The sequence below is a fragment of the Gracilinanus agilis genome, chromosome 2, assembly GCF_016433145.1.
Source record: "Gracilinanus agilis isolate LMUSP501 chromosome 2, AgileGrace, whole genome shotgun sequence".
Classification (NCBI taxonomy): Eukaryota; Metazoa; Chordata; class Mammalia; order Didelphimorphia; family Didelphidae; genus Gracilinanus; species Gracilinanus agilis.
The window spans coordinates 90,864,690-90,878,909 of NC_058131.1; the positions used below are offsets into that span (position 1 = coordinate 90,864,690).

The 14,220-nt window shown below is 36.7% G+C and overlaps 1 protein-coding gene across 1 annotated transcript in view; it reads right to left on the reverse strand.

Annotated features, from left to right (window-relative positions):
• Positions 1-14,220, reverse strand: part of THADA (THADA armadillo repeat containing) — a 424,131-nt gene that overhangs the window by 287,180 nt on the left and 122,731 nt on the right. The window contains exon 26 of the mRNA XM_044659462.1: positions 12,075-12,166. Coding sequence (XP_044515397.1) covers positions 12,075-12,166 — 92 coding nt within the window. The remainder of the gene's footprint in view (positions 1-12,074; positions 12,167-14,220) is intronic.

Genomic DNA, 14,220 nt, shown 5'->3' on the forward strand with positions numbered 1-14,220 from the left:
AATCATTTTCTGACTGGTTCTGATGTGTGTTCTGGTTGTCTCCCCAATTAGGTTACACATTCTTTAATAACTAGGACCATTCAATAATCCCCTGTAAGGTGTAGCATAGGACTAATCACAGAGTTATTTTTAGTAAAGTGATCAGTATATTAATTTGTAATATCTTCTTTAAAAGATAAAAATGAGAAGTCCTTAGGCTCTTTAAATATTGTTTGGAACAATAGTTTTAATATGAAAGAAAATGAATAAAAGACCGACTCTAATCCAAGGCAGAAAGACTATACCTTCTTGCTTAAACACTTTCTTCTCATTTTCCCATTTGGAACATAATAATACCATATTATGTATATTCTCTTCAAGAATTCATAGCAAGAACTGTTTGGAAAGTCCTGGGTAAATGCAAGACCTTGACTATTATCCATGAAAATACAATCCTAGATTCTAGGATCATATTTGAGGAGGGCTGGCAGGGGAATTCCTGACTAGTTTGATGAGTAATCGTTCTCCCTCCACCAACCCCCAATTAACTTGCTGTGATTATTGGACATGAGCCTTTGTTTGGAGGCATCTCCCCATGATGAGTGCTCATATGACTGGTTCCTTGCTGAAAGGATCCAGAACTCCCAATCATGTTCCCAGTCACCAGGGCTGCCTCCAAGATGTCTAGCTGAAGATGGATTCCTGTGTTAGACTAAGGTGCATCCCCTTTCGATGGCCTATAAAAGTAAGCCGACAGGTTAGCTTCTTGGATTTCCTTTATGTTTTCTCTTGTTCCAAAGCCCTAGCTCATAGCAGAGCCATTCTGCTTCCAGGAAAAAGGAAGTCTGTGCATATACGTCTCCCTTCTTACTCTCTCCCCAGCTCTTCATGTGGAGGTGCCCCACAGATGCCACCAAATAAAGGCTTTGCCCTATAATCCTTTCAAGATGAATGGAGTACTGATTGTATCAATCTGGGCAGCCTGATCAAACTTCCTTAATAATGATGATGATGATAATAATAATAGCTAGTATTTTAAACTTCTAAGCTTATGCTTTAAGGTTTGAAAAGCACTTTACATAAATTATTTCATTTGATCTCTACATGTGTAACCTCGATTTAGCGCTGCGCTAAAATCAACCTCTGCTCACATAAATTGTAAGCTGAAGAAATAGTCAAGCAGAGAGAAAATATTTACTTATCCTTCTAAGATTCAGAAAGATGATGAACACATTACCCAAATTCCTGAGAACTTGCTCAAATTACAGTGACAATGTGCTTTGATATAGGAGGTAATAGCCTGAGGGGCTTGCTCCCAGTATGAGTCAATATTTAAGAGCACAATGACTAATTTCTATTTCAAATAAATCAACATATTTCCCTTTAAGAATGTTTCAGTTGTAGGTCGGGTTTTTTTTTTTTTTTTAATTTGTGGTTTCCCTATGCAATTCATAGGCCCAAGAAGGAATAAAACTCTGTAACATGAACAACTTCGGTAGGCCAAAGGGTTACTAAAGACTGAATCCTAACTTTCTAAGAATTCTTCAATGAACATCTCAATTTATTGGAAAAATAGAGACCAGTCACTGCGAGTTCATGCTTCTTCCCTTCTTTTTAATAGCAAAGTCCTCAGCTCTCATCCCCTATTCTCTCTTCTGCTACTTATCTCTGACAATAAGCTGACCTTTCTAACTATGGGAAATCCTTCTACATTTGCTCTAGATCTCAGTCCCGCCCATCTTCTCAGTATATTGGTCCCATAATCTTCTCCCTTTCTTTCTAATCTTCAATTTCTTCCTATCTACTAGCCTTTACTACTCTTCTGCCTTGGATCCCATACTTAGTATTGATTCTAAAATAGAAGGTAAGAATTTTCATTAAAAAAAAAAGAAAAAGAAAGAAATCATTAATAACTTTGGAGAGAAGAGTGCACATGTACACCGTAGGTGCTTAATAAACACTTGTTGATTATTTGATTGACTAACTGATAAAACAGTAGTGGGTGCCTGATGTCACTTACATGATTCACTGTCTAGCAACAAGAGTGACTTATCCATTATCCTAGATGCAAAATGCAAGGAGAGTGCTACTAAATTTTACTGACACAGTAGTTGTTAACTCATTTCTAAACTATCTGAATCAAAATTAGCTATTATTTTTCCTGGCAGATTCAGTCTTGAAATAATTCGTTAAGTTACTGCCACTCATCCTCTTGGGAATTAGCAGGCAAAAGCATACTGTGACATTATACTTAGAAGTGGTATAAATAACATTACCAATGACACTGATGACTACAAAGGAAAGTCACCTAGCTACATGGCAACAGTGAGGGATAATGGACTGTTCAAGTGCTGTACTGAGAGTTATAAAATATTAAAAGAACAGGAAGTCCTCGAAAAAACTGGATGGCTCCTCAGAGGAAGTTATATGCAAAAATACGGACGATAAATGCCCCAAATGAGAAAGCATAGCTGGCAGTGAGCTCGGATAGTGGAAGGAGAATCTGCATTAATGGGATTCAGATCAGGGGTCAACTTACAGATCCATCCAAGTATTCTGGGACTGCAAATCAGCAAGTTTCCCTCCTCTCTAAGGCAGTCATATAATTCAAGGAAGGATATTAACATGTCACTTTCACCTACCTGAGTCTTAAGTTTGTTCTTGTGTAAAAATGAAGTAAATGGACTAGATAATCACAGTTCTGAAATTCTTACATCTGAGAGATAAAAATTCATGATCTGTCCTGAACTGGACTTCATTTAAAGGAAATCAGATTGGAAACATAAGAATTCTCATGCATATTGAAAATACAATTTATAAGACCACAAGATGGTATTTTGACATCAGATTTTTCACCAGTTACGGCGGGTTAAGTGGAAACAGGTATGATTCTGGATAGCAATTTGGAATTATGCAAAGAAAGTAACTTTAGTTACTATACTGTGTATATAGTCTTTGACCCAAGATTCCACTTCTAGACATAAACTCAAAGGAAATCACTGACAAAAAGAAAGGCCTGACATATGTCAAAACATTCAGAGTATCACTTCTAGTGGTAACAAAGAATTAAAAACAAAAGTAGATGCCTACCAATTGGGGAATGGCTAAACCAATTGTAGTATGTGAATAAAATGAAATATTATTATGTTCTAAAGAATGAGAACCACATAAAGAAGCAGGGAAATTGACTATATTAACTGATGCAGAGTGAAACAAATCAGTAAAATAACATATGTATGATGAACAATGGAAATGGAAATAATAACCACAATAAAATACTCAAAATGGAATACTGCAAAATTATAAGAGCTAAACTGGTGACTCAAAGAAGACACCTTTTCTGGTTTCTTTGAAGAGGTAGGGGACCATGAGTGTGGAACACTAAATAATATTAAACTTTTTAAAAATAATGATTAGTTCTCCTGAACTTTTTCCTTGTTCTCCCTCTTTTTAAACATTTTTTATTATAAAGGATGATTCCCTGGGAGTTGGCTAGTGACAGAGTGGGAAATATAGATGATGGAAAAATATAAGATTTTGATTAAAGTTATTTTTTTCAATAGGGTTCATCTCTGAATGGACATATTTCAGTCCTTTATTACCCAATATCTAAATACAGTAAATCAACAAGTCACTCTTGTTGCCAGACAATAAACCACATAAGTGACTTCAGAGGCCCATTGGTTAATGAATCAATCAAACAACCAGTAAGTTTTTATCTAAGTTGCATTAATTTGTTCATGTAAGAGCTTTTTAATTTCATGTACTAGAAATTAAATGATGTATTTTACCTTTTGTGATTGCCTCTATCCTTCTGTTTGTTTAAGAATTCTCCCCCTACCCATAGCTTTGAAAAGTACCTGGTCTGGTTCTCTTCAAATTTTTTTCAATGATGTGATTTTTAATAATTAGATCACATATCACTCTTGAATTTATTGTAGTACGTGTTCAATCAATTAATCAAGAAGCAATTATTAAGTGACTGCTATGTTCTAGGCACTGTGCTAAGCACTGGAAATATAAAGGTAAACAGGGTCCCAGCCCTCAAGGAATTCCCATACTAAAGAAAGAGACACTAACAGACACTTACTGCTTTAAGATATCGGTCTAAACCTAACTTCTGTCAAAGCACATTCCAGTTTTCCCAGCAAATAATGATTTCTTCCCAAAGAAACTAATGTTCTTGGGTGTACTGAACATTGGATCTCTTTCTTCCAGGAAGCCTTTCCCACTTATTCAAGATAGTGACCTCATTCTTTCTCTACTCTAATCCCTAAAACACTTTCAGCTCACACCAAGGAAATTTAGTACTTTACTGAAAACTTGTCTGGCATCATTCTCATCAACTCACCAGCGTGGACACCACTTTTATTCTCTTATCTGTGATATGTGTCTTCTTTCAAAACAAGATGAGTATCAGATTACTTGCTTTCTCAGGGAACAGAGAGAAGAGGGAGGAAGCAAGAGAATTTGAATTGCAAAATGTCTGAAAACAAATGTTAAAAAATTGTCTCTACCCGTAACTGGGAAGGAAAAAAATACAATAAAATATTTTGGGGGTGAAAAAAAGAAAGAAAACGGAATTCCCCTCTATGGCACACCCAACAAGTGATCATCTGATTGCTGAAAAATCTTTAGTGAGGGGAAAACTACTGAGGCAGCCCATTCTAATTTGAGATAGTTCTAATGTCTGAACCAAGAATAAATCTATACATGTAGAGAGGATGATGGAACATTATAATTATAGATGGAAATCTCTCTTCCACTGGAGAGCCCTTCAAATATTTGAAGATAGCTAGAATGTTTCTTCCCAAGTCTTCCCCGCTCCAGACTAAATATATCCATTTATTTCAACATAGCCTCACCTACTTCAACTCTTTTCATAAATGTTTTGATTAAAATTCCCTGGAGACCATATCTTAATTTATAATGATTTATTAAATAGTACAAAGTGGGCCAGAGACAGAGAAGGTACCAACCACATTTGGCCAGCAGATCCCTTCACCATCTTCCACCTAACAGCAGGACAACAGCACAGCTATTCAGCCAAGGATTCTAAGAAAAGAGCCCCTACTTCTTCTAGTCTCTTATTTATGCTCTTCCTGATGTCCCTTTACCAAACCTTTTTGGCCTCACTTTGGGCAAGGTCTTCTGGACACCAGAAATCAGGAGACACTTAGAATGGTCACATCTTAAGAGCCTTGTTTACAGATAAACAAAGAGTTTGTCCTCCACTCTAATTCAGCAAGAGGGGAAGGGAGAGTGAAAAAGCACATCATAGCTTCAATCTTAAGATTAAACTTTTTTTCCCTTTAAAATCCAAAGGTTGTCTTGGGGTAGCAAAAAAGGGGTGCAGGCTCCTCTCAAATTTCCTTAAATAAGATATGAACTAGGAGCTACTGGCCATCCTGAATGTCTTCTTCTAGACATCATCCAGCATACCAAATCCTTCCTAAAATGTGGCACCGAAGACTGAACATGATATTTTCTATGTGATATAACAAAGTCCCAAGTCCTAATACAATGAGACAATCACCTTGTTAGTACTCTTAATATCATCTACAAGTTCATTAGTTTTTTTATCTCCCATATGATCGTTGACTCATATTGAGCTAATAGTCTACTAAAATTCCCCAAATGATTATCAGATGAACTGCTCCTGCCTAGTCACATTTTGTACTCCTGATATTCACTGAATTCATTTTGAATTCAAATGTAAGGCAGTTATTCCAAATAAATTCCAACAAAGTTAAGGTGACTTGTAGGCTCATTTTATTTTTGTTTAATTAAACAGTCACATTATGACCATGGATCATTTTACCCAAGACCCAAATAATTTAACATGTAACAGCTTGAGACAGGATTGAGGGTTAAAGACTGAAATGGTTTCACTCCAACCCAGGAAGGAATGAGGAAACAGGAGGGTGAGCCAGTTGGCTATTGAGATAAAGGACATGTTAAAAGCATTGTACATTCTCTAGCTCAGGGAGATGAGCTGGTCCTGATTCTACAATGAATCAATTATTCATTGTCTCAGGTCAAGTCATTAGGAGTGCCAGTAAGCAGAGAAGAAAAGGAGTTTCAGAAAAGACAAATTTAGTCCAATCTTTCAAAACACACGAGTGCGGCTTTTCAGGAATCCCTGAGAAGTTATTCAAAAGGTCTTTCTCTCATTTTTCTTTGTCCTAAGTAGATAATCAGAGCAAAGCAGTGAATGACTAATGAGTACAAAAGTTCATTAGTTCAAAACTGCATCATCTTCTTAGGGGGGGGAAAACAAAGAGAGAGCAACTCTTCCTTCATATACAGAGAAAATGCCATTGATCCTGTCATTAGAAAATCCATTTTGTTATTTTTCTAGAAATGATAATGGAGCAATAAATGACTCTTAAGACAGAGAGGATTTAGAGATTATTTAGTCTAACTCCTTCAACTTTCCATTGTGATTGTTCGGTTGTTCAGTTTTGTCCGACTCTTTCTGACCCCATGGACCATAGCACACCAGAATCTTCTATCCTCCATATCTTCTCCTAAAGTCTGGCCAATCTCATGTTCACTGTTTCCATGACACTATCTGTCTATCTCATCCTCTGTTGTCCCCTTTTCCTTTTGCCTTCAATCTTTCCCAACATCAGGGTCTTTCCCAATGAGTCCTTTCTTCTCATTTTGTGACGAAAGATAGAGATTATGAAAAGAAGACCCAAAAGGAGCCCATGTGACTTGACCAAGGTCATGCAACTAATAAGCAGTAGGGCTACAACTGAAACCCAGATCATCCAATCTCTATTTTAGTGCAATCACTAAACTGATATCCTGGTTTTACAGACAACTTTTTAGCATTTTTTCAAAGCATTTTGATGACATTGTTATTTCATTTAATCTACATTATCTCATTTACTTATTTATCTGTGACTTATCAGGGCAGGCATTAATTATTCTTTTCATTTACTTGGGGAAGAGTTTAGAAAAACTAAATGATAAACTAAAAATTGTTCAGTTTGTCAGGGACAGATCCCAGGGGGTCCCTATTCCAAAGCCATGCTCTTTCCACTAAATGGATTATTCACATTGCTGCCCTTCATGCATTCTATGCTCCAGTCAAACTAGCCTCCATATTGTACTGTTTTCTCATCTTGGCCAGCTCAGAGCTTTGGGAACTGGCCTACAATGAATTTCTTTCTCTCCTTGAATAATCTCTAGCTTTACTCAAGGCTCAGCTCTAGATCACCTCTAAAGGAATCCTTTGATCTTTTCAGTTGTGAAAGCTCTCTCCCTCCTTAAGGGTCATCTGTTTTCATGCTATATCATCCCCCCAAAACATAAGCTCCCTAAGGAAAGGGAATGTCCCCTCCCTCTCCTTGTTTTTTTTGCCTTAATATCTCCTAAGACACAACACATAAACTTAATAAATACTTGTTGGATTGAAGAGGAATCTTGGTCAGTCCCTCATAAGACCAAGAACAAGCTTTTATGACAAAGTGGCCAGATCAGCCTATGTCCATGAAAAGAAAGCAAAGTTATTTGGCTTGTAAAAGAATCAAGCTCCTCACCCTGTCCTTGTGTGTACCAGGTTCTAACCACCAAAAAAAAAAAAAAAAAGAAATTTCACCAGACATCATTATTAGCTCATCTTAAGTACTCGTTGGTTTTGAACATTGTATACACAGATTTCCCTGCCCTAAGGGATCTAACACCCCCAGAGGTCAGATAATACACATATAAACATTTTAGCTAAAAGCAATCATAAAAAACAAGCTTCAAGAATAAAAAGAATAGCTAAAAATAATTACAGATTTAAGGCTGTGATGGTTTTGGCAGAGCAAGATGAGTAAGTCCTGCCAAGTCCTATGAGTTTCAAAAGTTAGGCATTCCCAGAACAGAAAAGTTGCACATATGATCTGTACCAATCTTCTAACTATTAAAATGAAGGCTTTCCAAGGAATGTTCTTCCCATTTAAAAAAATAAAATAAAAGCCCTGCAATCGATTCACTTTACTTGGCTATTTTTTAATAGCCTACAATAAATATTTTGTTTCCCTCCCTTCTAGAAAGGTTACATCATTTGCTGCTTTGTATAGCCAAAAAGATACCCAAAGAGATTATATTGACCTTGGAATTACCATTAGAACAAATTTGGCAATGGGCACAGTTCCCTTTCATCTGTGTCTCCCCTTCTCCCCTTCACCTCTCTTACTCACATTCAAAGAAATAGCCTAAACAGAATAAATGAGAAAATTTTCCCCTAGATAAACGAGTCACTTTGTAGAAATACAAAAATCCCTTTCCAGAACCCAAAGCATTTAAACATTTTCAAGCTGAATTTTTACCATCATCTTTACTTGTTTGATCTCACTCATCTCTGTCTCAATATCCACTAGATATGTCAGCTTCATCATATAACTGAACTGTTTTCAACTCAAGCATCAAATAAACAATGCTAAAAAGTCAGAAATAGAGGCAAGTTTTGAGATCACTTTAAGGCAGTTTCCTTTATTAAGTTAACAAGAAAGAAAATGGTGTCAGTACTGCTAAAAGAGTCTACTTCATATCATTATCTGAAACAACTCAGAGTGAGAAATTAACTTTTTTTGTTTATTAATATCAACATTCTCAGGCCTTCTGCGTACATCCTACTGGATGCTGCTTCTGTCCAGCTGGCATCCTTCAATAATAATAGCAAGTATTTATATAGCAAAAACACTTAACATATACTTTACTTGAGTCTCACAAAAAACCTGTGAGGTAGGTGCTAACCTTCTGCCCATTTTAAAGATGAGAAAATGAAGCTGAAAGCTATTTCAGTGCCTTATCCAGAGTAGTGAAGAAATATAATTTTAGAAGACAATAACGCAAATTTGTTACAGTGAAATTTCATTTTAACCTCTCAAATTTCAAAAGTTATTTCTGAAAATGCACACACACCACACCATTAAAATCATTATTTAGTTATCATTTTTTCATCACTATGGAGTATTTCCTTCGACCAAGGAGGAATATCATTAAAAACTGACATTTTAAGAGATTCTGTTTTAGTAAAAGAATTGTGTTTTTTTAGGGGTGGAAGAAAGGAGATGAGCCTGGATCCCTGAGAAACTCATGAGCCTGACTAGCTCAGGATCATGTAGATTAAGAAAGCAAATTGTGTGAGGCCACAGTGACATCTAGTGTTTGCAAGAGCTTCTTGGTCAAACTACAAAAAAATCCTAAGTCCCACTCAAAAAATAAACTACTAAAAACTCTTACGAAGGAGATAGAAAATTCAGTTAAGAATGAAAAAAATCGAAAACTAGGGGCTTACTGTTGCTGAGGGGGCTAGATTTATTACTAGTTTTATTATTACTTTATTTATTAATTTTTTTTATAATTTATAAATTAATTATTACTAATTATTAAGTGTCTACTGTGTACTTTGCAAATATCTTGTTTGCTGATACCCTTCGTTCAATGCAGATGCCAAAAGGATTAGGTTTGTTGCGTATATGGTAGACTTCTTCATTACAGCAGTAAAAGTACTTCTGAATAGCCCCATGTTCATTTATGGCACAGTAAGAGGAAGTGATCTTAAAATATCGCGACTGAAAGGGGATGCCCAGGAGCCTGCAGCTTTTGTTGACAAAACTTTGTCCTGTGTAGCTCTTGAGTCTGATCCCTTACTTGCACCCTGAGGCAGCCTGGTGAAGCCTATGGACCACTCCTCAGAATCATGTTTTTAAATGCACAAAATAAAGCATGTAGGATTAGAAAGAGAATCAGCTCTGTTGAAATCTAGTCATCAAAGAATTGATCAAACTTTCATTTGATAATATGTATCAAAATGTTACCCAAAATTTTCAAACAAGTACACAGATTCCAGGTAAAGAACCCATCCCTGACAGCATCTGCTTCCTTGAGTTCATGCTCTTGTCTCCTACACCTGTCCCTCCCTTCCAATATCACTATTTCCATCAACATACTGCCATTCACCTCATCTGCCATTTTAAAAAATTCTGGTGTTATTTGTGAGTCTTCTGGCCTATTCATCTCTTTCATCTAGTCACTTACCAAGTTCTCTCTCCACAGTATCTGGTCCGCCTGAAGGCCCCTCTTATTTGCTATTGCTTTCATCCTTCACCAGTCCTGGACCACTAAAGTAGCTTCCTAGTTCTACCCAATTCCTCCTCCTCCTCCTTATCCTCCTCCTCCTCTTCTTCACCTTCCAGTCAAACCTTCCTAGTGATGCCGGATGAAGATTAAGAACAGAATCAATCCTGTCACTCTTCTGCTCAAAAACCTTTGGGGTCTCCCTATTGTGGATCAATCAAGTTTCAGTCCTTTACTGGCATTCCAGATACTCCACAATCTGGACTCACTAAGGTTTCTAAAGCATGCCACAATCTACTTCCCACCATAAGCCTTTCTTCTCTCCAGGTTTTCATGGCATTGATCTCTTTTAGTTGTCCTCCTACCTAGCTGACTATTCCTCAGGTTCCTTTGCTGAATCTTCCTCCAAGTTATTCCCACTAAACTGTGGGTGTTCCCTGAGGCTCTGCCCTGGGCCTCTTCCCTTGGCCCTCAAAAGGAGTTGGCTTGGGGATCTTATCCGCTCCCATGGATTCCATGCTCATTTCTCTCCGTATGATGCTCAGATTTTTTGTCTTTCTCCTGACCTCCAGTCTCACAACTCTAACTGAGCATCTGAAAAGGGATACCCTGAAAACAATTTAATCTCAGCATGTCCAAAACTGAACTGATTTCTTTTCTCCTAAATTTTCCCTTTGTTTTAATGTCTCTGTTACTGTCAGGGGGAGTATAATCCTCCCAGTCTCTCAAGCTTGCAACATAGCTGTCACCCCCATGTCCAATCAGATGCCAAGTCCTAGCTCATCCTCATTTCTGGAACATCTCTCAGATACACTTCCTTCTCCCCTCTGGCACTGCCACCTCCCTGGACTACTGCTGACTCTACCTGCCTCAAGTCTCTTCCCCCTTCCATTCTGCCCTCTATATACTCTAATGCATCTCTGTTTACTTCCAGGATCAAAAACAGAATCCCCTGTTTGGCCTTTAAAGCCCTTCCTAGCTTGACTCTTTTCTACTCCTATGGTTTCTCCCTCTTGACTCCCCTCTGCATCTATTATAGTCCAGTGACAATGGAATTCCTACTTAGTCCTTGAACAAAATGCTCCATTTCCCAGCCCCAGGATTTTTCATTGGCTGCCTCCCAGGCCTACAATTCTCTCCCTTTTCACCTCCACCTCCTGACTTACCTGGCTTCCTTCATGTCTCAGCAGAAATCCTACTTTCTATAAGAAGCCTATCTAGGTCTTCCTCTAAGATGATCTCCAGTTTATCCTGTCTAGAGCTGGTTTGTACATGTTGTCTCTTGCATTAGATTATGAGCTCCTTTTCCTTATTTTTTTTTTTTTGTATCTACATTTCTAGAGTCTCCATGGTGACTGGCACATAGTAGGGATTTAGAAAAGACTAAAGTCTATATCAAAATTCTCTATTCCACCAACCAAGCACATATTTTGTACCTGAACACTTTACCAATTTCGTGTCCCTGGGTCTTCCTTCTTATTGTTTTTTAAGCCTGGAATATCCTTTCCTTCTCTTACTGTTTTGAATCAATCATCTTTTGAATCCAAATTAAACGCTATCTTTTTCAGGAAATTTTCCCAGACTCACAGTCAGGAAAAACCTTTCTTCTTTTAGATCTCACAAAACGCTACATTTTACCCATCTTAATGTATTTACCATGGACTGAAGTACAGTAATCTATTCATATGTCTTATTTCCTTCCTAGGCTGTACATTCCAAACGGGCAGGGATCTTGCTTTATCTAAATTTTGTATCTTGCCCAGTGCCTAGCAATGCACTGCGCATAGTAGGTGCTTAAAATCTTTGCTGAACTACTAAAAAAAAAAAGGCTATTTGTTATTACAGTAGATATTTTCAACCCAAAGGTCTAGACTTCATAGTATGTCTTCAATTACTATATATATTTATAACATTATGTTCCGAATGAATCCACAAAAGTAAGCAAAATTCTAAAAATTATTTTTGGCCAGGGCAATGTTTTGTAAAAAGTAAAGTTAGCAACAGATGGAGCTTACCTATTTTTTTTGGAATGTTCATCCTTTCCCCTTTTAACTCCAAAAATTCTTGTGATCAGAGAACTAAATAGAAGTGTGGAAGAATTTCTCACCTAATGCAAAAATAAACATATAATATGGGTTAAGAAATGTCCATGGCACTAGGATTCAGAATATCCATAACAGGACATCCTAAAACACTGGTTTACATTTTCAATCAAGATATTACTCTAACTTGCCAATTCTGTGGTCAAGAAACTGTGTTTTGTATTTATAGAATAAGGCAGTTTTCTAAAAATTTCATAGTGGTAACTGACTCAATGACTTCCTCTGAGCCCTACAAAGTAATCATAGTATACAATGAAGCATTCTCTTTTACCTCTAATAATACCATTCTATCTTGCATTGTTTCTTTATTCTCTATCCTCAATTAATGTGTACAGAGAAGAAAAGTTTTTCTCCTCTTTTTCATAATTGTGACTCTTAAACTTCAGTTTATACTTCAGTTCTGTTCTTTTTGTTTCTATAATCACCTATCCCTTAGGAAAATGTTTGCAAGATCCATTCAACCTTAAAGAATTATCAATTTTGATATGCCCAACAAAAAGTTTTACAATGAGCATTCAAAATGTATTATTTGTGTTTAGTAAAATGCTGGTGACGTATTTGTGTGATTTTTAATCCCGGGCTTATTGGTGAGGCAATTGGTTTAACAGGAATGTAAGATGGCAAGGAATGTCAACTAATTTACATAAAAGACACATTAAGAAAATTGTAAAACAGCATAGGGACCCATTTAAAAACTCCTGCAGCATAACTTTGGTTCTTCCCACAGATGTCCTGAAGGGATGATGATGACTTGGGTTTCCTCTGTACCCTTAGCCAACTTCTGATCAGAGCAGAATATTCAAATACAGTAAGTCAACCCACAAATATTAACTGAATATCCAGTAGTGATTAAGCACTATGAAGGACATAAAGGAACATAAAAAATAATCCTTGTCCTTAAAAACGTGGCAGTTTCAATAAGATATAAACACATGATATATTAAATAATAGTTAAATACAACAAATCATTTGATTTCATGAAACAGGAAAGGGGCAATTGCCAAATCAATGATAAAAACAAAAACTATCATAAAATTCAGAGGAAGGACAGTTCCCCACAAAGTAGGCCAGGCTGGGAAAACATCATGGTAGAAATCTAAGAATTGTCAACTTAGTCCTTGGAGATAATAATCCCCTCATTCTTCAGTCTGAAGAACTGAAGCTTGGAGAAGGTAGGTCACAACTAACTACCAACAGAACCGAAGTCTCTGGATTTGAGGGTTCAAGTGAGCTCTTCCTACTGACTTTTAGTCTATTTCCTCATACAAAATGAAAAATTTGAGCTGTATTTTGGAAGTTACTTAGGTGTAAAAGAAATGAATAGAGAAATGGGAGGTCATTCTAGGCTGTAGAAATCCATGTAATCTAAGGTAAGGAGGAAGGGAGATAGTAGATGGGTCAGTAAGAAAAGAGCAAATAGATAAAACATCCCATTATCAGAGACTAAAAAAAGGGTTGGGTAGAGGTCTATGTCATTTAGGATGTAACATTTTGGAGGCCTATGGTGCAAGCAGTTGCCATGACTAACCCCAAGAATGCTAAAGCTGCTTCCTGAGGTTACAGGAAATAACAATAATGGCTGATATTTACAGAGCATTTTAAAGATTACCCAGCATTTTACATATATGAATTCACTGGATATTAACTAAAAGCTGTGTGAAGTAGATCCTGTAAGATTTAAATTAATATCCAATAACTCCAAGTATTCTATTTTATAAAGTTTATTAATAATCACTTGAAGTAGAAAAAAAATAAACTAAAAGAAATAGAAGAAATCTAATTATCTAACAAAAACAAGACGATGTGAGTAAGTTCTCCTGCCTGCCCAAAGCCCGCTTCCATAGCTATGATCAGGGGAAAAGAGAGAGGGGGCGGGGTCACACACAAACTTTATCTCCAAAATGTAAGGACGTAATGTGAGGATGAAAGTGGGATGCTGGGATTTAGAATTCTGAGGAGCAGATCCTAATTACACAATTTTATTTATCTTATAGATATTGTATCCATTTTATAGATGAAGAAACTGAGGCACAGAGAACTTAAGTGGTTTGCCCTGTAA